Raw genomic sequence first — 24,266 nt, 5'->3', positions numbered from 1 at the left:
TCTCAGTTTACCACTGGGATTTAACAGTGTTGGCCATTTGAGAGGAAAATCCTGCTAGTAAACTAATAAATCTGTGACTTGTCAAGTTGATAAGGATTTCCTGAACGCACCACTGGAAGGATGAAAATTCAGTTTCAAATAGAAGTTCTTCAGTATCTTAACCAACCTTTAGCTGTTAACACAGCAGAGCACGTCTGGCTCCCAGCCTGATTCTGTGCCTGGCAAGAATATTTGCCACCATGTTTGCTCTGTAAGTTGGTGATGTGCAGCAGAGCAGTCTTGTTCTCATATGTTATCTGAATGTGCTCAGCCTCTTTGAGCTCATGGTTGTCTTTCATCCAGGATACAGTCATAGGCTCTGAGCCCTTCAGAATGCACTGCAGAGAAACTTCACTGCCCACCAAAGAACTTACGTTCTCCAGCTTTCGCACAAATGATGGTGGTTCTACAAGGAAACATTTTATGAATGTTATTGGCATCTCTACAAAATATTAGCCTCGCAAAGTCAGACTTCTTCCCGCACTCTCAGTCTTTTCAACAAGAGTTATGTTTGGAAGACATCCATTAAGGATCAGGTGAGCCTGACACATTTTGGTCTAATCAGAGAGCTTGAGTGAGTGCTCAGATGGTAAACAGTCTACAAACTCCTGATCCAAATCTAGCAAATTTAATTATGCATTATGCATGCGTGTACTTTGTATAAAATGAAACTTGGCTTAGCTGAGGTATTTCTATAAGTTATTGAGAAACTGATTTTGATGGTGTTTCTGAGAAATATACCAATGTTTGTGGAGCCATTTTCTCGGTTTAGGGTTTAGATGTTTTCCTTCTCTGAATAACGTGTTTATTAGGAAAATGTGTAATTTTTGCCAATACAAAAAAATGAATTGACTTAATGTTGCTGTATCTGCAAACCTTTTTAGAAATAATCCTCAAACAAATGTCTGCTAAGCATTGCCAGATCAGAGTGAGCAAAGAGGGAACTGTGTGCTAGCTTTGCGAGGCTATCCAAATATAGGTATGGAGCAGATTTAAAATGCTTTAAAAGGTTTTTGAAATGGCAGTAGAAAAATGTATTCCAAGATATGTCCAGCATCTAAACTAACCTTTTAGTGTTACTTGACAATCACAGAAGGCACTTCCCACTTCATTCTCAACGGTACACTGGTACAAGCCAACATCTCCTGCCTCTACTGCCAGCACCTGCAGGGCTATCAGATCGTCTTTCACAGTGATCCTGTGTCTTTTGTCATTCCTAATCAGCTTTGTGTTTTTATAAAAAGACACAGTGAAAGGGGCAGAACCAGAGACTTGGCCCTCTAGCATCATCTCAGAACCCTTTACCACATCTTTGGGCTCCAAGCTACGCACAAACAATGGTGGCTCTAGAAGAAAACAACAGATGTGTCAACACTGGACTACACAAGTGTGATGATGCAAAGACAAAATAAAAGATTTCACTGGAGTTTTATTGTGAAGTTGAGGCTTTTTCTGAATCCCTTCATCAGCTCTAATGACAAGCAAGACATCCTCAGTGTTTACCCTATGGAGAAACCACAGCCCATTTTAGCAATAGTATCTGCAGGTGTTCTCAACTAGGCCCTCATCCACGATGGCTGTCACGATGATTGTCATTCGAACTGAAGAAAAGCCAAATTCCTTCAATGTCACAATAAGTCTTCATTCTGGTAATGTTTCATACTAAACCAACCTTTGACTGTAACTGTACTGCTGCAGCGGTCACTACCAGCCTCGCTGGATGCCACACAGACATAATCTCCACTATCCTGTACTGAACAGTTGACTATTTCCAGAGATGCCACTAAGTCAGTCAAGGCCATTGTGTATTTAGGACCAGAGCTGATCTCCATCTCATCCTTGAACCACTTAAAACTGATGACGGGACTACCCGTCACTTTGCACTCGAGCCTTCTGGAGTCGCCACTGGTAACAAGCTTGGTCGCCTCAAGCTTCCTCACAAACACGGGAGGTTCTGAAGAAGAGGTTAACATTCATTATCAGACAGAAGACATTATGTTAGTATCAAAAGAGATTCTGTCACTCAAGAATGTCAAGACATTTTTATGCAACTGCACATGATACTGAAGACAGGCACCTTTAACAAAGAGGACTGTGGTGCAATCCACCTTCCCAGCATCATTGGATACTTGGCATGTGTATTTAGCAGAGTCACTGGGTTTCACAGAGTGAATCTCCAAAGTAGTTGAAGAGGCATCTTTCTTTATGAAATATGTGCCTCCAGTTATAATCTCTTTGTCTTCTTTGAACCACTTAACAGCTAAAGGAGTTGTTCCAGTGAAGGCTGCTTTGAAGGAAACAGTGGTTCCTGGTATAACATCCTGGTTGTCTGGTTTCACTGTGAACACTGGGGGCTCTGGAGGCCACAAACAAAACAAATTGTGCATTTCATGTTAGCATGAAATCATTCAAGGATTATACACAACAAACAGAAGCACAACATAAGCTAAGCGTTCATAACCTTTGACATAGAGTGTGCCGCTGGTTTCTTTAAAGCCTGCTGAATTGGTGGCTTTGCATTTGTATACTCCAGAGTCGGCCTTTTCCAGCCGAATAATTTGCAATGTAGCAGAGCTGTCTTTGAATTCAGGCTGGAATTTGGATCCAGACGCAATCTCCTGGTCATCTTTGAACCAAGTTATGGTCATGGGTTGGGACCCAGACACCTTACAATCCATGGAGACATCATTACCAATGTTACCATCAACTCTTTTCAGGGACTTGGTGAAAGTTGGAGGCATTATCCGATCTGGTTGTTGAAGAAAAAACATCTAATGTATTATCACAGTTTCAACTATTTCTGGAAAGAATCACTCAGCTAAAATCCAAAAGCAAATGGCACTCCAAACTAAGTGTAAGTCCCAAAATACAGTCAATGTTAATTTCCTTGTATTTAGAAAAATAAACAACTAGAGTAAGATGTTGTTAAGATAAGATAAGAGATAAGATATTCCTTTATTTGTCCCACAATGGGGAAATTCCAGAGTAGTAACTTAAGTAACTAAGACTCAGACTCAGATTTTTAGCATTTAAAAAACAGCAAAATCATTATCAAATGTTAAAAAAGCAGAAACCAGAAGCTAACCTAAGACAGTGACTGAGCATGTGCACAGGTCTTTCCCAACTTTATTCGACACCTCCATCTTGTACTCTGAAGTATCTCCTCTTTCTGCTGTAAGAATCTTCATGGTGGCAATATTGTCCTTCAGAGTCATCTTATATTTACGACCACTGATCATCTCCTTCCCATCTTTAAACCATTTCACTTTGAGCTCTGGGCTTCCAGAAATTTTACACTCCAATGTGGCTGAATCCCCTGCAGTCACACTAATGGACTCTGCAGGTTCTACGATTCTGGCAGGTTCTGGGATAAGACAGACTCATTAGTTATTAAGAGTTGAGACACAAGAAACTTTAGAACTCGACATAAAAGCTAGAATAAGTATATCTGCATCAAAGATGTCATCTGACCTTGCACAGTTAAGGTAGCTTCACATTTTTGTTGTCCAGCCTCATTCTCAGCTTGGCATGAATACTTGCCACCATGGTTGATGGCCACTGTTGTTATCGACAAGCAAGCAACATTGTTCTCAAACACCATCTTGATATTTGGATCATCATCTCTCAGTATTTCAGAGTCTTTCATCCATTTAACAGTGATTGGAGCCGAGCCCTTAAGGGTTCCCTGTAGTTTCACTGTATTTCCCAACACTGCTGTAGCACTCTCAACCCTCTTTGAGAAAGTTGGTGGCTCTACAAAATCACATTGTGAGTTAAAAACTGACCTTGAAGCACAAGATTAAACCTCAGTCAATGAGACAGTTTTATTAAACTCTTTTTACTAACCTTTAAGTTTAGCTAGAGCCTTAGAGGCGACTTTCCCCACATCATTAGATATGACGCACTGATAATCTCCAACATCTGCACTTTCAAAGGTCTGTATCTCCAGCCTTGACAAGGAATCTTGGGAGATTATTTTATATTTCTGATCACTGGTGATGGCTTTCTTATTTTTTAACCAGCTGATTTCAAAAGGAGCTGTTCCTGTGATTTCACACTCCAGCTGAGCTGCTGCTCCCTTCACCGCCTCTAGTGTCTGCAGTTCTTTTCTAATAGATGGTGGCTCTGGGTGTTAAAAGGGTAAGTGAAGTACAAGTGAAGCAGTTAATACCAAAGGTTGTCATACTTGAACAGTAAGTGTAAAGTAAATGCAAGATTTGACAAACCTTTAACAGCTATAAGGGTGTTGCAGCTCTCACTGCCCGCATTATTTGACACCTCACAGGTGTAACTCCCACTGTCTGTGACCAAAAGGTTTATTATCTCCAAAGTGGCAACTCCAGTCTTGAAAGAGGTTTTATATTTTTCTCCATCGCTAAGCTCTCTCTCATTCCAGAACCAGTGGATGCGAAGTTCCGGCGATCCTTTTACAGTGCACTGTAAGCGTGCAGCTATACCTTGTTTCCATGTAATCTTAGGTTCCATTTTCTTGACAAAGACAGGGGGCTCTGAAATAGGTTTTTAGTTCAAAAACACCAAGATTTTTAAACATTATCAAAAAGAGAGACAGAAAAAAAACAAGACAGAAAGGTGTGAAAAAGAAATGCAAAATAAGATAGCAGTGCATAGTGTTAGCATCAGCTTGCAGTTGGCTGAATAGTTGCCAGCAATAATCCACCAGCTCATTTCAAGAGATATGTTTTCATCAAAGCTAACGGAAAGATCATCTTTAAGATCTTACCTTGAACTGTTACCACAGCCTCACAGGATGAGCTCCCAGCCTCATTTGTGGCTGTGCAAACATATTTCCCAGAGTCCTTCTGTTTGGACTTAGGTATCTCAACAACAGCCACCTTGTCCTCAAAGGACAATTTACAATCCATGCTTTGGTGGACTTTTTTGCCATCCCTCGTCCAGGTGACGGTCACACCAGTGTCCTCGTCCACCTGGCACTCCAGCCTCAATGGGTCATTGACAGCGGCTGACACCGGCTCAATGGTCTTAACAAAGCTAGGCTTGTTAATGACCTTGAGCTCTGTTGTAAAGGTAGCAGTACCAACACTGTTGGAGGCCTTGCACAAGTACACTCCCTTGTCAGTCAGCTCGAGACTTTTAATGTGAAGGGAATACTTGTTCTTTTCACATTTCATGACATAGTTCCCTTCGGAGGAGATAGCTATGTTGTCCTTGTGCCAGACAACATCCATGGGTGAGGATCCAGTGAGTGAGCACTGGAACACAGCTTGTTTGCCCACATATAAAGTCATTGGGTCTGGTTTTGATACAAATACCGGTGGGTACATTTCTATGGAGAGCAGGTAGAACATAAAAAAAGTTGAACAAATTTTAAGAAGTGGAATGTGCAGTTTCAATTTGGTGATCGATGTAGGTCTAAGCATGAGAATATTTGATTCTCAACATCATATCTTGCCAAATGTGACACCAGATACGGTTTATAAACAAATCATCACTTCGTTATTGCATCAAAATGATTCAGGGTAAAAAACAGTGCAAAAATGTATATAATTCTCTCTCTCTCAAACACACACACACATATGTAAAGCAACAATATAAAAAGGGTCCCACTGGGATCTTACCGGTGACAATGAGTGAGGCAGTGCAGCTGTCAGTGCCATGCTGGTTTAAAGCTTTGCAGGTGTATTCACTGCTGTCAGCTTTGATTGGGTTCAAAAGTTCCAGGGATGAACCGTTGTGGCGGCTGAGGATCCTATACTTCTCGCTCTGTTTGATCTCAATGCCAGACTTGTACCATTTGAAGGTCACACCCAGAGCATCCTCAATTTCACATTCGAACTTGGCTTGGCTGCCGACGTTTATCTCCAGAGGTGTGATTTTCTCCCTAAACACAGGTGGCACTGTGGCACACGCAGGCAAAAGATAAATGTTAGTAATGCAATCTATGAAACTCTTGCAAAAAGTTATATATCAGGAACAAGGATGGAATGTACAACAATGGTGGAAGACAATTCAGGAGTGACTGTAAAGGAGAAAAATAGCAAGAACATTAGCCCCATGGTTTCACAAAATGCTGCCTGAAAGAAGCTGTCATTGAACATGATTCTCATGGGGCTAGGGTTCAGGCTAAAAGAAAGAGAAACAAAGAGTTTGTGGCAGATGAAGCATGTCAAGTTGAAGCCCTGAAAGCATGCAGAGAGACATTGGGCATGTGAAGAGAATGAACCGAAAGAAATGTGACAAACCATGGATTTAAAACAAAGGAACCTCTTGCCACTGACATGCCAAAGTGACCATGAAAAGACCATGAAAGATGCCTGAAGGCCAGGATCATGACAACCATTACAACAAGATGCTTATTGACTATAGAGCCTTAAGCTAAACTTGCATGGCTGTGACGGTTCTGGTATTTAGGCAATTATTGACCATACAATGATGGGGAACAAACAAGACATGGTGAGTTAGTACTATCCAGTGATCTGCTAAGTGTGCTCATGCTGAGCTATGAAATGAATATAGAGACCAAAGTGACAAATGCATCATTTCACGTGAGGACAAAGGTCTTGAATGAACCAGTTTATGTGAATGATTAGTCATTCTCAGAGAAAATGGGTGAATGAATGAATGATACATTGATTTTTCCTATTATCAAACCTCTTGAGACCACAGTGAGTCTTGAAGATGTTGTAGTCCTGCCGGCTTCATTCTCAGCCTCACAAACATATTCTCCTTGATGCCTCTCCTTGACAACTTTGTTGATAACCAATGTGTATGTGTCATGGTCTTTGGAACACTTGAACTCTTTGCCAGATTTAACCAATTGCCCATTGAAAAACCAGTTTACCTTTGTGACGTACTTAATGGTGGTGCTAAAGGTTACTTTACTATCTTCTTCTATGGATAGATCTTCAAGGGAGGTGACTATTACTGGGTATTCTCTCTGTTCTGGCCTGGATACTGTGATCTCCTCTTTGAAGATCTCTTCCCTGTGCTCCTTCTGGATGCTCACATCCACCATCTGTTCAGTGGGGACAGTGGTGGGAGGAAGGGCTGTGGTAACAATAGCTGCTCCTACATCTTTCTCTCTACTTTTCACCGTTACTGACCTCACCTCCTGCCTTGACACCTGCACCGACTGCTCAAAAGCCATGTGAGCCTCAGTGGAAATTTTGACCTTAGATGAGATGGACTGTTCCATCTTTGCTGCCTTGGATTCCTGCACCACAACCTGTTGCTCAGCTGCAGCACATTCAACTGCCATTTTAGACTCGGTCTTGAACGCAGCAGCCTGAGATGTAACAGCAGTGAAATCTACTGCACTTTCTGCCACACTCACTGTCTCTACCATGGATGACAGCATTTGCTTAGAGCGGGCCGAGGTGACCTGCGCCCTTTGAGGTTTGTCTAGTTGCATAGTGCCTGGTTTTTCTGAACTGAGAACATGGGCTTCCTGGTACACTATGGAGTGAAAAGCTGCCTGGAGTTCAGTTCTGAAGTCAGCTGTGTGAGGATATTTGCCCTCAAAAGCTAGTGTGATCTCCATTGGGGCACCTGTTGTTGTGATCAGATATGTAAACATGGCCCGCTTGGGCTCTCTTTGAACTTTGACTTCTTGTACTTCTACAGTCTGTAACTTTCCAACAACATCAGCCAGTAACACTGGCTGGTCGCTGGCCACAGCAGATTGAAGGACATCTCTCAGCTGACGGCGTATATTCAGACTGGATGGTTTAGGGATCTGAATCACAAATGTCATCTCTTTGGGAAGAGCTGTGCTGACTTTCGATTCTGAGGCCATAAGAGACAGTTTTGGCTGTGTGGTGACAGCAACTTTAATGGACTCAGATTTGGTGATCTCCTGAGAGAGCTCACCCATCAGCACTCGCTTCTCATCCATCACTATTGACTGCCTGACTGACTGACCTTCTTGTATCTGAACAGCAAAGTCCTGTTCTGCTGCCTCTAGAAGGACACTACTCTCAGTGGAGATCTCTTTCTCCTCAATCTGGATTGGCTCGGTGGGAACTTTTGGCTCCATAGCCATCTGGCAGGTGAATTTATCCACTGCTGTAAGACTCTCAGTGTGACCCTCCTCTAAGGCCTGACTGTCTGCCACAATAGTGACATGCATCACATTCAAACGATCCTCCTTTTGAACCAAAGCTCGCTGCTGCTTAACATCAGTAGTAACTGGCATCTCCTTTGGCAGCTGCATGGGCTGATAAGATAGCTGGAGGATGTTTTGAGGCCTGGGCTCAGTTCGAAGCTGAGACTGAACGCCTGTCACAGACAAATCCAGCTCAGTGTGATAATCTGCTGTGAGCTCCCTTTTCTCTTCCAAGATTGCTGCATGACTCCTTGTCTTTTCTTGTTTCTGTGCTGCCACCTGCTGGTCAGGCTTCTCAATTATGAGAATACCCTCTTTGGGTAGTGCCTCCACAGGTTGGGTTGACTGCAGATGCAACAGAGTGGGGGCCTCTTTCTGGGGCTGGATGGTCATGGTGCTAGCCTTGGCCTCAAACTCTGATGTGTCCTCACAAACTACTGTCTTCTGCTCGTCCTGGCTAACAGTGTGCAGCAGAGTAGGACTCTTCCTGGTTTCTGCCTTCTCTGGTGCTGGTTTCTCACAGGTGAAGCTCTTCTCAGATGGAAGGACATCCTGGTCTGTGATAACCTGCAGATGCAACAATTGCTCTCCTTCTATCTGTGACTGAATGGACATGGCACTGTCCAAACTTGGTAGCTGCTGAGTGGGCTCAGCCTGAAGCATTCGCTTCTCTTCAGCAGTTAGAGCTGCCTTCATAATTTTATCCTTACAGAGATGGGCTGTCTCCTCTGCAGGCCTCTGCATGGAGAACTTGGTCTCCTTGGAAAGAGTCTGTTTTGACTCACTAACCGAAGCCAATACAGGCCGGTGCTGTTCTTTTCCAACAGAAGACTTCATAGCAGAATCTGCTGTTGCTAGCTCAGTTGTGTGGCCCTCTGCAAGCACCCTTTTCTCTGCAGACTGGGCTGAGTATAAAATCTTAACACCTTCCTTAACCTTGTAACTCATCTCTGCCTGTGGTTTGGGTATATCCTGAGACTCTTCTTTTAGGATGGACAGTTGTGACTCGACTTGATGCCCACTAACTAGATGTTTAGGTTCTGAAGTGGGCTTGACAGTAGCAGACATCCTGTCAGCCAGAGGCTCTGTGCTAACAGTAGAAAGTGGGGTGAGCTCCTCAGCAATAGCTGACATCACCTTTGACCTCTTTTCTCTAGACGCCTGAAGCTCAATGACCTCAGGGCTTTGAATGCGATCACAGTGCTGCTCTGTGAGGTCCTGACTCTCTTCGACAGAGGATGTAAAAGCTGCCATGTGAAGCTGTTTTGCAGGAACAGCTGAGACCTGAGTTGGGTGAGTAGGAACTACAGACACCCTCTCCTCTATCTCATGAGACTGAAGCACTGCTGCCTGGTGGGTCAGCTGTTCACGATGAATAGTGGCAGCAGAGATATCTAATTCTCTAAGGGGGCCCACTTGCTCACTGGGAATTATCTGCCGGTCTTCAGTGCCGATAGTGTATACCATCTGATCTGACCTTGCTCTGTCCTGGCCCGGGAGGCTGACTTGGTACAGGCGGGACTCTGTTGCCTGTTCTGTCATTGAAACCTTATAACCTTTCTTCTGCACCACAGTCAGCTGTTCTTGTTTGCGAGAAACAGAGGTGGATTCTCTGAACACAACAAGCTCAGCACTACAAGACGCCTCCCCAAACTGGCTGGAGGCCTTACATGTGTACAGGCCACTGTCTTCCTGTTTGATGCTCTTAATATTGATGAAGCCTGATCCATCTGGGTTGGCTATAATGATACAGTTTCTACTTGGCTGGATCTGGAAAGCCCCCTTGAACCACTTCACATCAGGAATTGGATCACCACTAGCTTTGTAATTAAAATAAACTTCTCCCCCTTCTGAACACCTCACAGGTTGGATCTGAACTGTGAAAGTAGGAGGTTGACCTGTGACCTTGAACATCTTCTCGACCCATTTTTCTGCCTGGCTAACATCAGTCTTTTTCACTTCAAGGTATGTGGTGCATGTTGTCTTGCCAAATCTGTTGGTGGCAGTGCAAGAGTACTCGCCCTCATACTCAGATGTGACCTGGGTGATTACTAATGTGTACTCCTCTTTCTCCTCTATCAGCTTGTATATAGTGGAGCTCTTTATCACTTTTCCATTGTGAGACCATTGAACAGTCGGCTTTGGAAAGCCAGACACTTTGACAGTAAACCTTGCTGTTTCCCCAGTGGTTACAGCTGCTGGGGAAAGCTGGCTGAGGAAAACTGGCTTTTCTTTTTTCTTCTCTAAAGTAGAAGAGTAACGTTTGGACTCTGGCTTGAGTTCAAGTGTTTTTGTTTTCTGTGGTAACTGGACACCAGTGTAGTAGGTCTCCTCTTGCTCTTCCACAGTGGTGATGGTGGTGCTAGAACGTTCTGTTAGGAAATATTGAGTATTAAGAATATAATATTAAGACTTAAAATAATATCCACAACACAAACACCTATGATAGTAACAATTAATTCATAAAGCAAATATTAGGGTTGTCCTTGACTACAGAAATTCGTAGTCAACTAATAGTAATGGGATTTGTTTGCAATCAATTGATAAGTTGACATATATAAAGCATCTTGACTAATATCATTGTCTCTCTGCAGGTGACTGCTCCAAAATCTCTTGAAATCTGGTGCTCATTAAAGACTAGAATATTTGTGAATATTGATTTAGATGTTTAATTTGACAGTTATTACTAGCAAAATATTAAGTAATTCATAATCCATGCTATAAAAAAGAAAGTAATTAACATGAAATCTCTCAGTTTACAAGACCCTAGTTACATATTAGTTGACTAAGTGATTAAGTGAGGAAAACCCCATCTACATATATACTACAATCTGAAAAAAATATGAATGTGAATATGAAAAGTATGAACTTTTTTATAGTGACTCTAAGTTTAAGTAAGCACCGCTGATTTGCTAAAAACAAAACAACGTTTTTTCCCCCAAATGGATCAATGATTCATTGACCTTTGCTCAGCTGAAAAAAGTGATTTATTTCTATGGTTGTATATCAGAATTAAAATTTTTCCTATGTTTATTCTTATTATAATTTTTGTTATTATAGCTAAATAGACTAAATGCCCATTTTAATTTCATACATACAAGCAAAAATAAATCGCTTAGGTACATTGCATGCATTTTAATTGAATTTATAAAGTGATACATTACAAGTTTTTGTTAGTTTCTGCCAGAACACAGCTCAGGAAAAAGTCACGTTTTGGTATTGGTCGCAAAATGTATTAGTGATGTATAGGCACTGGTATCAAAAAAGTCCTACAAAACATAGGTAGTTTTTGACACCTGTCTTTTGCCTGTAAATGCTGATTGACACTTGGAACAACCAATTAATCCATACGTACCCATGTTAATTGTTCAAAAAACAATCTTAGACTCTTTACTTTACATCATCAAATATTTTATTATATAAACTCTTACACAAACCAACATGACATCTGTACAAATAAATGATAAATTTCTATCTCGATGCCAGATTTTTTAAATTTACTTATTTTGCTGGTACATACCGCTCATACACTCCTACAGTTACACATATTTACATCAAAACTTTAAATTTAAAAAAGGTTTCACAGTATTATCCATTTTTAAAATTTGTATTCAATTGTCTTATTCTACTATGAATAATCAGTTTGCTTCAAAATATCATTCACAAGCAGCAAAAACTTACACACAAAAAAGAAAGAAAATTGCTAAATCACACAAGCAACAATATGAGTAAGAAATATGACAATATATTCTTGATAGTTTCAAGATTGACTTTTGATATGGATGATAGATGTTATGTTAAACGTTATTCCCAAAATGATAAAGGCTGAGATAATTTTTTAATGTATCAATAAGTATCAATAATGATGTGATATTAAAGTGAAATATATCATTGCTTTTGCCTCTATTTTATATTATTTAAAACACTGCAGTGACTAATTTGAAACAAAAACGTTTGCATTATTACATTTTTGGTTGGTATTCTTTAATTCCTCCAGCAGGATATCCAAGATATCTGAGTTTGCTTTCTCATTTAATTACAATTCTTGAGGTAAATCCATGTTTTTAACAACTGTTTCTATATAGCATGTAGTTTTTACTGCTTAAGATATTAAGGTATGTTACCATACTAACATATTTCTCTGATTTATTGCTTTCCTAAAGTCCAATCACAGCCTTGATAATTAGATTTTGAATATGAATGTGATTGATTATCATATTTCATTTTATATCCGGATTATTTCAAAAGAAAAATCAATCTCTCAGTGAGAAACTTTAAATGATATGTATTTCTGTGAATGTTTTATGCATATGAGCTGTTTGCTTTACACACTCCTAATATTCCTATTTGCTGTTGTTATCTTTTTTAGTGCAAACTGATGTGAACAGCACAATGTTAAAAACAGACTGGTAACATTATTTGAGGTGCTGGACTTTAGAAATAACACAACAGATGCAGTTTGTGGTCAGTTGTAAAGACATTACTGAACATTACATTACATTATTGAATTTGAAAGTTACAGCAGCTAACTTTTACCAGATAACAAAAGCAAACATAAACCCTTTTTTTCTACCAAATTGCCTTCAAATCAAATAAAACAACTGTCACGTTTTACACAACTTTAAATAAATAAAGAAAAAAGTGTCAGCAGACTGTCACTGTCGCTGTCTACACTATTCAACTGATTTTTTTTCCATGTATACATTTTTAATCACATGACAAACATTTACACACTATGTTTTTACCCAAATGACATGGGGCTGGTTGCCCAAAGATTATTTAAACACTTTCTACTGTATTAGGCCAGTCTTAGCTTTACTCTCACATGGTTTATATATAAGCTTTATATAAGCTTTAATATATATATATATATGAAAATAAGGAACACCTTCTGGAAACAAAGTTAAGCAAGCAATTAAAAGAAAAGAAAGAAAGAAGAAAAGAAATTAAGTTATCGCTTCACTCAGTACCTATGTTTCCAAGTAAAGCAACATGAAGAGGTTGCTTGGTTAGTCTTGTTTCTTTCAAATTATCAATCTTATTACCACGAGAAAACAACCTGCTTAAAGTAGTCAAGATTTAGCTACAGTAAGTTTGTCTTTGTGCAACCAGCCCCATATCCTTCAACCTCTAAAACACCTTTAGCAGCGCAGTAGTTTCAATGCAACCGGCTGTGTTTTGGATTATGCACTTATACTCGCCAGCATCACTCTGGGTCACATTAGTAATGAGCAGATTGAAATGGCCTGCCGTTTTTTCCTGGATTATACACCTGCTGTCTGTGACACGGTCTCCATCTTTGTACCAATCTGCTGTGGGGTTGGGTTTACCACTCACCAGACACTGGAGGATAACTGGTGTCCCTACCGCTGCTGTAACGTTAGTCAATGGGATAACACATTTAGGGGGCGTCTCAGTCACCTGGAACTGGAAGCTACACGTATCAGAGGACTTCCCTTTGAACTCTATCTTGTCATCTTTTGCTGGCTCAGCAAATACATCAAAGTTAATGCTAACATATTTCTCTCCCTGTTCGCTCGATTGATTGTCAGTGTTGGCCACCAGCCTGACTGCCCGCTGTGACTCCTCTGCCTCTTGCTCGAACTCAAACTCAAGCTCAATTTCTGATACCTGATCGCCGTCAAACGATGTGTTGCCAACCACCATGTCGAACTTCTGTGGCTGGACTTTGGCGCTTCCGAGAGACACAGCAGTCAGCTCCCTGCCTCTGGTCTTCCCTGAGAAAGCTTTAGCGTTCAACACCACCAAGGAGGCCCTACACAGAGTCTCCCCAACAACGTTTATAGCCCTACAGGTATACACTCCGCTATCCTGTGTTGTGACTTTACAGATCTTTAGGAAGTGGTTGTCTCCATCAGAGGAGTGCAAGTATTTCTTGTTATTGTGAGGAATTTTTTTGTCACCTTTAAACCAGGACACGATGGGAGATGGAATTCCCATCAATGAGCACTCAAACATGACAGTGGTACCCTCGGGGGTTTCCATGTCACAGATCGGATTGATGAACCTTGGAGGCATCTCAGTGACCTCAAAAGCTATTTTCAAATCATCATGCTCCTGGGTGACAAAGTCCACAGCACCCTCCTCATAAATACTCGGTAACACATCCAAAGAAATTATCATGCTCTTGTTGTCGGCTGTGTACTCAGGAATGGTAATGATCTTAACCTGTTTCTCAAATTCTTTCACCTCATTTTCATCCAATTCTACTTCAAGCAGAATCTCCTGAGGGGAAGGAGAACGAGATGAGTCATCTTCCTCCACATCAAACTCCATTACATGCTGATGGGTGACAGTAGGTGGAGCAGGCATGAACCTCACTTCCTGCGATACAACTACCACTAAAGCAACACTTCTGGCTTCCCCAACATAGTTCACAGCCTCACAGATATACTCGCCCTGGTCGGCTTTAGTGACATTGTGAATTGTTAGCGAGATGCTATCCCCATCTCTCTCCATTTTAATTCTGTCATCTGCCACCAGTTGGGTTTTGTTGCAGAACCACTTCACCTCAGGAGACGGTAGGCCAAACACCTCAGCATAAAATGATAAGGAGTCATTTTCAAACACTCTTTTCTTAATGAGAGGTTTGAGAAAGGCAGGAGGGATTCCCTGCACTTTCTCCTGAAGGGTTGTCAGGCATAAAGACCCTATTCCCTTGGTGAGGAATCGATTCTCATCCAAGTTTATTCCAGGAGGCGTTGTTTCAATGCCCTCATCAGCAGGAGATGTCAGGAACTGAACTGGTGAGAAGAACCTCTCGCTAGAGTCTCCTGTCGAGGGTCTCTTATGTTCTAAAGGGGAAAAAGGATATTCCTGAGGGGTCATAAAGCCTCCAGGTGTATCAGAGCTGTGAGTATGGAAGGACATGGGAGACTTGGGAGTGTGGAAGGACTCTGCAATAGGCTGTGAGACCTCAGTAGATGAGCCTGGGGTGTAGAACCTCTCAGCTACCTCGGCTATCTCTTCGCTTACAGTGCTGCCAATCTCTATGGACATCTCAGACTCAGGGGACAGTGGCCTTCCCCAGTCTGTTGGTGGGTTGTAATAGTCGTATACAGCACCAAAAGTGACCTCCTCTTCCTCCATTGAGCCAACTGCTGCTGCTCCCCCAGTTTCAGCCAATGAGGCCTTTGCCACACTACCTCTTTCCTGTATAGATGGAACCTGGCTCTGAGGTCCCTCAGGCAGAACAACTCTGCTGTCCACTTTTGGCTTGACAATAAGCGGTTTAGGTTCCGGCTTAATTGCGACATCAATCCTCTCATCTTCACACTTGATTTCTGTATGGAGCTCAACCACGTCACCAACCATTTCCTCCGCTACTTCTGTCAAGTCAACCTGGGATTCCGGCATACTAAGGAATACACCACTGTCCAAAGAGGGTTCAGGGATGGAAGTCAGCTCCTCACTGGGAAATTTAGCCTCCGCACTCACATGTTCCATGCTAGGAATAAAAACAAATCCTTCACCAAGTCCTTTAACCTCTTGGATCATATGTTTTTTTACATCTGTCAACTCCTCCACAACACTAGCCTCCTCAGAATAAGTTGGACCCTCCATACTGACAACTTCAGCCTTACTGTGAATAGCTGCACTTTCAGGTTTGAGAGATTCATGAATTCTTTTAGGCTTAACAGCTTCTTCAGCTGGAACTGAAGTTTTAACAGAGTGTTTTACTATTGGGACTTTTTCGGACTGAAAAGGAATGAAGCTGCTAGTTCTGTCAAATGTACGCACAGTCTCCTCCCTCAATGTCTCCACTTCACCTGCCTCCACTTGTTCAGGAGAACAAGTAAGTTTCCGTGGCTTAGGTCTGACTAGCTCTGGAGACTCCTGCACTTCCTCTACAAACTGTTTAAGTGTACCACGGCTTTCTGCTAAGAGGGCTCCCTCTTCAACATTAACAGACACCAAGATGTCACGGCCTTCCCCCAGAGAGGAGGTAGGCTGGGAGGTAGCAGTAAAGTCTGGTTTTGCACCAACAGGTACAGCTTTGGGAGAACCTGGATTATCTGTCATAGCAGTAGCAAGTCTTTCACCACTATCTGCATGCATGGTGTCAGGGTCCATTACTTGTTCCTGCTGGTCAAGTGAAATGGCCACCGCAGGTATAAACTCCTCAGGGAAGAGCATTTCCTTCCTCTGCTCTTCAGGAGAGTGGGATGTCAGTAATGCCACTGGTGAGTCTGACTCAAAAGCTTGTTTAATCTGAGAAACTTTTATCACAGCAGCAGAGGCTGGCAGACCACAGCCAGATATTGTTGGAGGTTCTCTAGAGACACCAGGTCTCGATTTCGGGGCTTTGGCGGCCACCTCCAATGGTGCTTGTAAACTCAGAGGTTTCTTGACACCGTCCTCTACGGCACCACTACCCTCTGAAAATTGCACAGGCTCTGCAACTTGAAATGACACATCAGAGATATTCTCTAATTCTCTGACCATGTGAGGAGCTTCATCAACCACATCAAAAGAGAAAGTAAATTTGTGTTTGACAGTCTGAGAGGCTCCCTCATCACTTGGCACATCTGAAGTTTTCTCTGTAAAATCCTGAGGTTGGACCTCACTGCTTTCCTCTGTCATCCCAGGGACAGGCGTGGCAGCAGTAATTCTGATTTCTACAGGTGAAGAGCTAAAAGATTCATCCGAGCAGTGGCGTCTGTGGATCACCGCCTGAGGCACCTGTAGTGTTGCCTTTCCTGAATCCATGTAAGTTTTAAGTTCCACATCTATCACGCCCTCCTTGTCTTCCTCACCTTTCTCTAGCTCCTCTGTAACTACCACCTCCTGTGTGACTCCTGAAGTTCTTGCCACCTTTTTGTCAGAGATCTCGAGGGTGCCGCTGCAGATGGATTTGCCATGTTTATTGGTTATGACACAGTCATATGTCCCCTCATGGTCTGTTGTTGGATAGAAGACAGTGAGCAGTGATTTGTTAGATTTGCTCACAATATCGTAGTCAGGGTTGTGGGCTAGTGCATGGCCATCTTTGAGCCAGGTGACTGTGGGCAGAGGATCACCATGGAACTGGCATGTAAACTCTGACATCTCACCAACTTTTACTTTAACTGAAGATATTTCTTTGACAAATACTGGACGGGAGCCTCCAGCCCTCGTATCTCCTTCTTTTACCATCTTAGACTCTTGAGACTCTTTCAAATTCCTCTCTTCCTTTATAGCTCTGAGTTCACTCATTTCACCACCCTGTTTTGACTTTATCGAATCTCCACTTCTTTCCTCTCTCCTCATACCTGCAAAATCCTTCTGTTGTCTCCACTCACTGCTCTCTGTGGTTGTTTCCATCTCTTCTCTCATCCCTCTTTCTTCTCTTACTTCTGACTGGAAGCGTTGGCTGTTGGATTTATCAACAGTGATAGCATATTCCTCCCTGCTTTGCCTGCTCTCTGCCTCTATTCCCAGATCTTCCTGTGGACATGGGGAGCGTCTCCTGGCTGAGGAAAACTCTCTGGAAGGCTTATGAGGGCTCTCAGCCTGGGCAGCTGCAAGTTCATATCCCTCAAAAGGCACACTAGTAACTTGGGTTGGAGAGTATTTCTGAACTGGTGAAGCTTCACGACCCGTTCTATCAGGAGTAGATTTTAAATCATAAGGCCTTTCAATCGGCACATCCGCATGGTGCAGCGCATGCTGTAAACCAGCACGTGTAGGAGAATGCTTTCTTATAGAGGAAGACTCAGGAGGAGATGGCTCGTATCCAGTGGCTTGTTGAAGAGGTGAAGGTTTTTTTGTTGGTAAGGCTCCACCAGCAAGAGTTATATGTGGAGGTGGAAGGTCACTGGGGTGGGTGCCACTATGATGGGGTGAACTATCAAATGGTGGAACATTGGAGTCAAATGGCAATCCAGAGTCAGGTTGTTTGCAATGATTGTCCAAAGCCCACTCAGACTCCATTTCAGCTACTTCCTCTTGTTCGACAACATCTTGTTGCCATTTTAGGATGCGCTGAGCCAGTGCTTCCTCCTCACTTACAAAGTACTCACTGTCCCTCTGCAACCTGGTCTCACGACCCTCTGTCAGCAGCTCACCAGTGGGTGGCCACTGCATGCTATCACCCTGCTGATCTTGGAAACCAGCAGGAACTGGCTCACTCAAAAGGAACTTCTCTTTGGCTGTTTTTCCTGGGGAAGGTATCTTGCTGCGGACAACTTCTGGTTGTGGAATTGATTCTGGAGCAGAAGCCTCTGCAACATCTCTTCCAGCCTCAGTCGTCCTCTCTGCTTGGAGCGGTGAGTAACCCTCTACCCAGTCAGACTCAAGTTTCACAGGTTGCTCTTGTTCCATCAAAACATCCTGTTGCCATTTCATTATGCGCTGAGTCAAGGCCTCCTCTTCACTGACAAACTTCTCACTCTCGTTCTTCAGCTCAGAAATGTTCTCTCTTGACAGTTGGAGCTCACGTTCTTCTCTTGTCTTCTCAAACAACATCTTCCCTGCTCTGGCTGATTCAGCTTCCACTTCTGCTGCTCTAGCTTTTATTCTGGGTGACTTCTGTGCCGGCATGACTGATGCCTCAGTTTCCAAATCTCCTGGTCTGGCTTTAAGCAAGGAGGCAGGTGTTTTGTCCTGTTCTACTCTACCTTTTACTTTAGGTGACCTGGGGGTTGACATGGCAGCATTGTTTAGAGTTGCTCTTTTCTCCAACTCCTCCTGCTTTGTGTAAATGTGACCCTCAGGCTCTATGTACTGTGTTTCTGCCGACATGGGCAGATCAGTTTCAGGGCAGGGAGTCTCCTCCTCTGACATTCGCATGCCTTGCTGCCATTTCCTTACCCGAAGGGCCAGGAGTTTTTCTTCACACTGCATCCGTTCAGCCTCCAGGCTCTTTTCATACTGAGCTCTCAAAGACTCCCCTGAACCCTCCTCTTCATATGGCTCAACTGGTTCTGTTGCAATGTGATCTGGTGTTACAGCTTCACCAAGGAACCTCTCTTTGATAGATTTGACTTCCCTTTGTCTGGGTGACTCTCTGAGTCTGTCCTCTGCCCTGGCTTTTGCTCTAGGCGACCACTGTGCTTCCACTTCTGCTGCTCTAGGTCTTATTCTGGGGGATTTTTGTGCCAGCATGAGTGGTGCCTCACCTTCCGGTTCTTCTAATCTGGCTTCTACTGTGGCTGACTTTGTAAGCAAGGAGGCAGATGTTTCCACTTCTTCTACTCTGGCTTTTACCTTAGGTGATTTGGGTGTTGATACAGTTGCAGCTTCAGGATCTGCCAACTTTGCCTTCATTCTGGGTGATTTATGGATAGAGGGCATGGCCTCAGTTTCTCCAGTTACTCTTTTCTCCACAACTTCCTGCTGCGTGTAAATGTGTCCTGCAGGCTCCATGTACTGCATCTCTGACGGCATAGGCAAATCCGTTTCAGGGTGAAATGTCTCCTCTTCTGACATCCTACTCCCTTGCTGCCATTTCCTGATCCGCAGGGCAAGGAGTTTTTCCTCACATTCCAGGCGTTCAGCTTCAAGGCTCTTCTCATACTTAGCCCTCAAAGACTCGCCTGCACACTCCTCTTCATATGGCTCAATTGTTTTTGTTGTTGCTCTGTCTTCTGGTGTTACTGTTTCACGAAGGAACCTTTCCTTTCTAGGTGTGACTGGATTAGGCCTGGATGACTCCATGAGTGATACCTCCTCTTGAGCAGGCACAAGTCTAACAGATTCCCTGCTTTCAGTGTACATTGTAGTTTCTGGGTATCTTTCAGAGTATGTGACTTCAGGGTGACATAGCCCGACCTCAGCTTCCACCTTTTGGTCAGCAACCACACTGTGATGTTCACTTACCATCTGCTTGAATTTAACATCTGTCTGAGATTGACCAAAACTTTCAACTTTTTTATCCACCAGTGTATCAACCAATTCACCTCTCATGATCTGAATGGCCCTGGTTCTGGACTGAGGCTCAAATGAATGCCTCACACGACGCGCCCTGCTTGAAGTTTTACCATGAACCTCCCTATGAGTCTCCCCCAAATCAAAGGGTCGATTGAAATGCTGGACATCAGGCAGAGAGGCAGGCTTGACCCTGAGCTTCTCCACATATTCTGCGTAACTTGATTCGCTGGCAACGGATTCTAACTCAAACTCAGAGGAGGACATGGTAGAGATAGAGAGCCTCTTCTTTTGTTTGACAGCTTTTTGAAGTGTGGTAAGTTTAGTTCTTACCTCGTTGTGAAGACTCTCAGTGTCGCTGAACCTCTCGCTGTATCTGTCACTGCACCTGTCACTAAATTTGTCACTGAACCTTCCACCGGTGCGCCGGTCACAGTAGATATCACTGAATCTGTCATTAAAGTGCTCAGACCGGTCAAACATGGGGGGAGGAGATGGGGCACGCTCAGAGGCAGTCTCCAAACGTTTGGATTCTTTCTCTGCCTCTTTTTCTTTTGAATGGGAATCAGACTTAAAGTACACAGTACGCACAAGAGAGTTCTTAGATCGAGATCTTCCCTGATGGACTTTGGACATCTTGTCAAATGGAGACCCTACACACCTGAGGTCGACCCTAATCTTCCTCTCTTTCCTCTGCTCTGCCATGGTGTCTACACTTTCATGGGCTTTGGCAGAGCGTCTAACAAATCCCAGGTAGTTAGCAGACTGTTCTTCCCTCAGTGACACCAAAAGTGATGCTGTGGACTCAGCAGAACCCTCCGTGTTTATTGCCATTACCTTATAACTGCCCGAGTCCTTCTCTTTGATACTATCAATAACCAGACTGGTAACGTGTATGTGCATTTTGCTGTCGGTACAGATCCTTCGCCTACGCTCTTTGGGAATAGATTTATTATTATGAAACCAAAGAATTGTTGGTGGAGGGCAAGCAACCAGTTTACACTTCAATTCCACTGGTTCTCCCTCCATAACTGATTGAAACTTGAGTTTCTTGGTGAAAGAAGGTTTAATGTTCTCCGCCCATGAAGTTATGGAGGAGGTTCTGCTGGAGCAGCGATTGGCCGACACCAGGCCATGATCTAGGAAGTCCTCTGTGTCGGAGAAGGCTCCTCTTAGCTGTCGAGCGCCGGGGAGTTCTGCGCTGCTGCGTGATGTTCCTTCTTTGCTTTCATGATAAAACAGCTCTGCAAAAAGAAACAGACAACTGTCAGAACAACACAGCCTCCAGGGGTAAAAAGAAGGAAAAGGATTTGAATGAATTATTAATGGAAATATTAAATGCATGCTGGGAGTCACAATGCCATAAGAAATAATTTCACTCACCATATTTGTTCGAATAAACGCAAGACTTGATTCTTTTTATTAGAAACCTGCAGGAAGTTTTGATCCTTCGTCTGTGGAAATTTCTTCAAAACATAAATTATTTTATCATTATTAAAAAAAAGCATAATTCCAAGATGGGCTACTAACATTCACTTGTTTTGCTTTTTGATAATTGCTTCGGCTTTATGCTAATATATTCCTTACCTGACTTGCAGACAGGAGAATAAACGCCCTTTCTAATCCTTAAACTTAAGAGGAAATGAATGATGCACAAGTATCAATGAGAAGCAAAGCTCTCCAAAACATATCTTAGATTCCAAAACAAATGAAGCTGTAAAATTGGGTGAGAAGGCGTTTATTCGAACTAATATAGTTTACTGGTGTTATTTAGAATGCAAACCACAGGAATCACATCCCACTATCTGCAAGCCAGGCTAAGAAATATTTTGCAGGAGGAAGGTATCAGTTCCAGATGCAATAAACCTCCATATCTTTTAAAGGGCATTTCAAGTCCGGAAGCTTTAAAAGATACATATCCTGCGATTTTTCTGGGAAAAGATCAGAGGAACCTTCATGCCACAACGAAATGACGTTTGGATGCAAACCGCAAGTGTCAAAAACTGGTACAAGCAAGTGCTACCAGTGCTCACCTGGGGGAAACCATGAAGTATTATGAGAATAAGAGCAGGTGGAATAATAGAGACAATAGGAATTTTCTATCAAGAAACATTGAGACCACATGCAACTGTGGAAATTCAAAGATCACTTAAAGGGACAGTTCAACATAATGACACTTACAAATTCTAAAAGCAGTCTGTGAATGCAGGCCGACCATAATCCGTAATACATGCACCCACACATTATTTGTTTCCTCCACTTTCTCAGCAGTTTGTCCACTCAAAAACCACCTTCAATGAACCAAAGCTTGGATCAAAGTCACCTGCTGACAGACTACTTTCGAAGTGAACAATAGTAAAAAAGAGTAAAACAGAAATCTGGTTAAACTGTCCCTTTTCAACTCTGCTTGCTTCTCGTGTCAAGAAACAGTCTGGTGTTTTTGATATATGGTGGTCAGGAATCTGACGTAACCTTACCTTTGACTTCTTGCTCAATCTTGGCTTCAATCTGCTCTCTCATGTGAGTCACTGTGATGGAAAGAAATTACATAAATTTAGATTTTATCACCACACATTGATCCCATGAGTTGGTTTTCAAACCTTTAAACATTCTTTCACATTTAGACGAAATTTCTGCCTATCCAATTTTTCTTTGCTGGACTGTGTTTAGGTACCAGCAAAGTTGATCCATAAATTAGAGGAAACTTAAGCTATTGTCACAAAATGTTTCCATTAACAGAACTTCCAAACGTATAGTTGTGATCTACTGGAACTACAGCAATGAGGTAAACTATGACCTAAAACAATGAGAGTCAAACTTCATTCTTGACCATAGAAATGGTAGTTTGACAAATAAAAACTTGACTCAAGTTCCATTTACAAGCTTTTCCAGAACTTGAATATCCCACAGTCTTTGACTGCAGATGCTCTTCATTCTGCACTTTACCATGTGCAAACTATTTGTACATTTTGTGTATACAAAGTAATAATGCAACAAAAATGACCTATAACAAAGCTAATATAATGATCACTTGACCAAGGTTTTAAACTTGGGTCAATGATTGTTTTGTGAAAGAGCTTTTTCCAAGAATTATTTTTTCTGGCTCATATAATCAATGCTTTGATTTGTACCTTGCAGTAGTAATGACTTTTAATTGCCTTTAACCTAGAGCAATAATGGCTTTAAAGTACTCAGTTGATGGACCAAAATTGAGAGATTCCAATAGATTTGAGTCCATTTTGTTCCATTTAACACATACTGTTCCAGAAACTAGATTTTGAGTTGAGAAATGAACAATTTCATTACACAGCACAGAGGAAGAAAATGAGTCAGACAAAGAAGGGTTTCCTGGAGAATGGAGGTACAACAGAGAGGTTACACGTGTGAGTTTCATGCATTCATGAGTTTTCCTGTGTGGGAGAGGAAGAGGAGGGTGAGAACGGAGAAGATGAAGGAAAGTGGAGAGAAGAGTTTGTTTTCCCTGGTGGAGAGTTGAGCGACACAGAGGAGTGCTGATAATCCCAGGATTCAAACAAAGTGGTGCATTCATGAGCCAAGTGCTTCGTCTTTCTGGAACTGTGAGGTTAGTCACAGGAGGAGGGTTGAGGGATGTCCCGATCCCATTTTTAATTTCAGGTTCACTTTAGGTTTGAATTTATCCACCAGAGAGCGCTGACAAATTGTGTGTATTTTGGTCACATTAAAGGGATCAATTTTAAAGATGTCTGAGTGCGTTTTATAAAGACGAGAGGGGAAGGGGATACATTGGTATAACCAGCGTTTCTGAGGATTAACGGTATTTAAAATTTTGACTATGCAGCATTTATTTTCTTATTTAGATCCTTTTGTCAACTGGTTTTTACAACATCAATTCAGACCTTCTTAATTACTGAGAATCTTAAATATTTAATTTAATATTTAATATTTATTTAATTTTATAAACTAATATTGGATTATTCTTTAGTGTATTCTGTGTACTATATTCACCTTTTTATTTGAACCTTTTTAGCTTTTTAAGAAAACAAAACAAAAAACATTATTCACATTCACATATTTGCATTTTTTCTGAACTGAGATAATTTCTCCATACCTGATGCTCTCTCCTCTGGCTGCTGATGTTTTGGGGTATTTTAGAGTCTTGATGTGTCTCATAACGGTATTGTGTTGGATTGATCTTAGAAACTGATCTTAGAGGCAGTTTCCAACAGTTCTTGGGTTGTTTAAAGGTTCTTTTAAAGATGAAATCTTGTGAACATGATTGTCTATTAGCTATTAT

The 24,266-nt window shown here is 42.2% G+C and overlaps 1 protein-coding gene across 33 annotated transcripts in view; it reads right to left on the bottom strand.

Moving 5' to 3' along the window:
- The window catches only part of ttn.2 (titin, tandem duplicate 2), a 212,218-nt gene that overhangs the window by 154,999 nt on the left and 32,953 nt on the right, over positions 1 to 24,266 (bottom strand). For 28 of the 33 annotated variants that reach the window (XM_035676170.1, XM_035676193.1, XM_035676176.1 and 25 more), the window contains exons 37-48: positions 22,468 to 22,518; positions 5,637 to 5,915; positions 4,781 to 5,344; positions 4,266 to 4,547; positions 3,886 to 4,164; positions 3,511 to 3,792; positions 3,125 to 3,403; positions 2,501 to 2,788; positions 2,117 to 2,395; positions 1,712 to 1,993; positions 1,107 to 1,385; positions 167 to 445 (exon numbers count right to left, since the gene is read on the bottom strand). In XM_035676170.1, coding sequence (XP_035532063.1) covers positions 167 to 445; positions 1,107 to 1,385; positions 1,712 to 1,993; positions 2,117 to 2,395; positions 2,501 to 2,788; positions 3,125 to 3,403; positions 3,511 to 3,792; positions 3,886 to 4,164; positions 4,266 to 4,547; positions 4,781 to 5,344; positions 5,637 to 5,915; positions 22,468 to 22,518 — 3,423 coding nt within the window. The remainder of the gene's footprint in view (positions 1 to 166; positions 446 to 1,106; positions 1,386 to 1,711; positions 1,994 to 2,116; positions 2,396 to 2,500; positions 2,789 to 3,124; positions 3,404 to 3,510; positions 3,793 to 3,885; positions 4,165 to 4,265; positions 4,548 to 4,780; positions 5,345 to 5,636; positions 5,916 to 22,467; positions 22,519 to 24,266) is intronic. The other 5 variants (XM_035676200.1, XM_035676204.1, XM_035676205.1 and 2 more) reach the window with 3 other exon arrangements.

Source organism: Morone saxatilis, unplaced genomic scaffold (assembly GCF_004916995.1).
Source record: "Morone saxatilis isolate NCDOM2014 unplaced genomic scaffold, NCSU_SB_2.0 Contig5, whole genome shotgun sequence".
Lineage (NCBI taxonomy): Eukaryota > Metazoa > Chordata > Actinopteri > Moronidae > Morone > Morone saxatilis.
The sequence above is the reverse complement of the archived record's forward strand: the minus strand, read 5'-3'. Positions and strand labels throughout refer to the sequence as shown.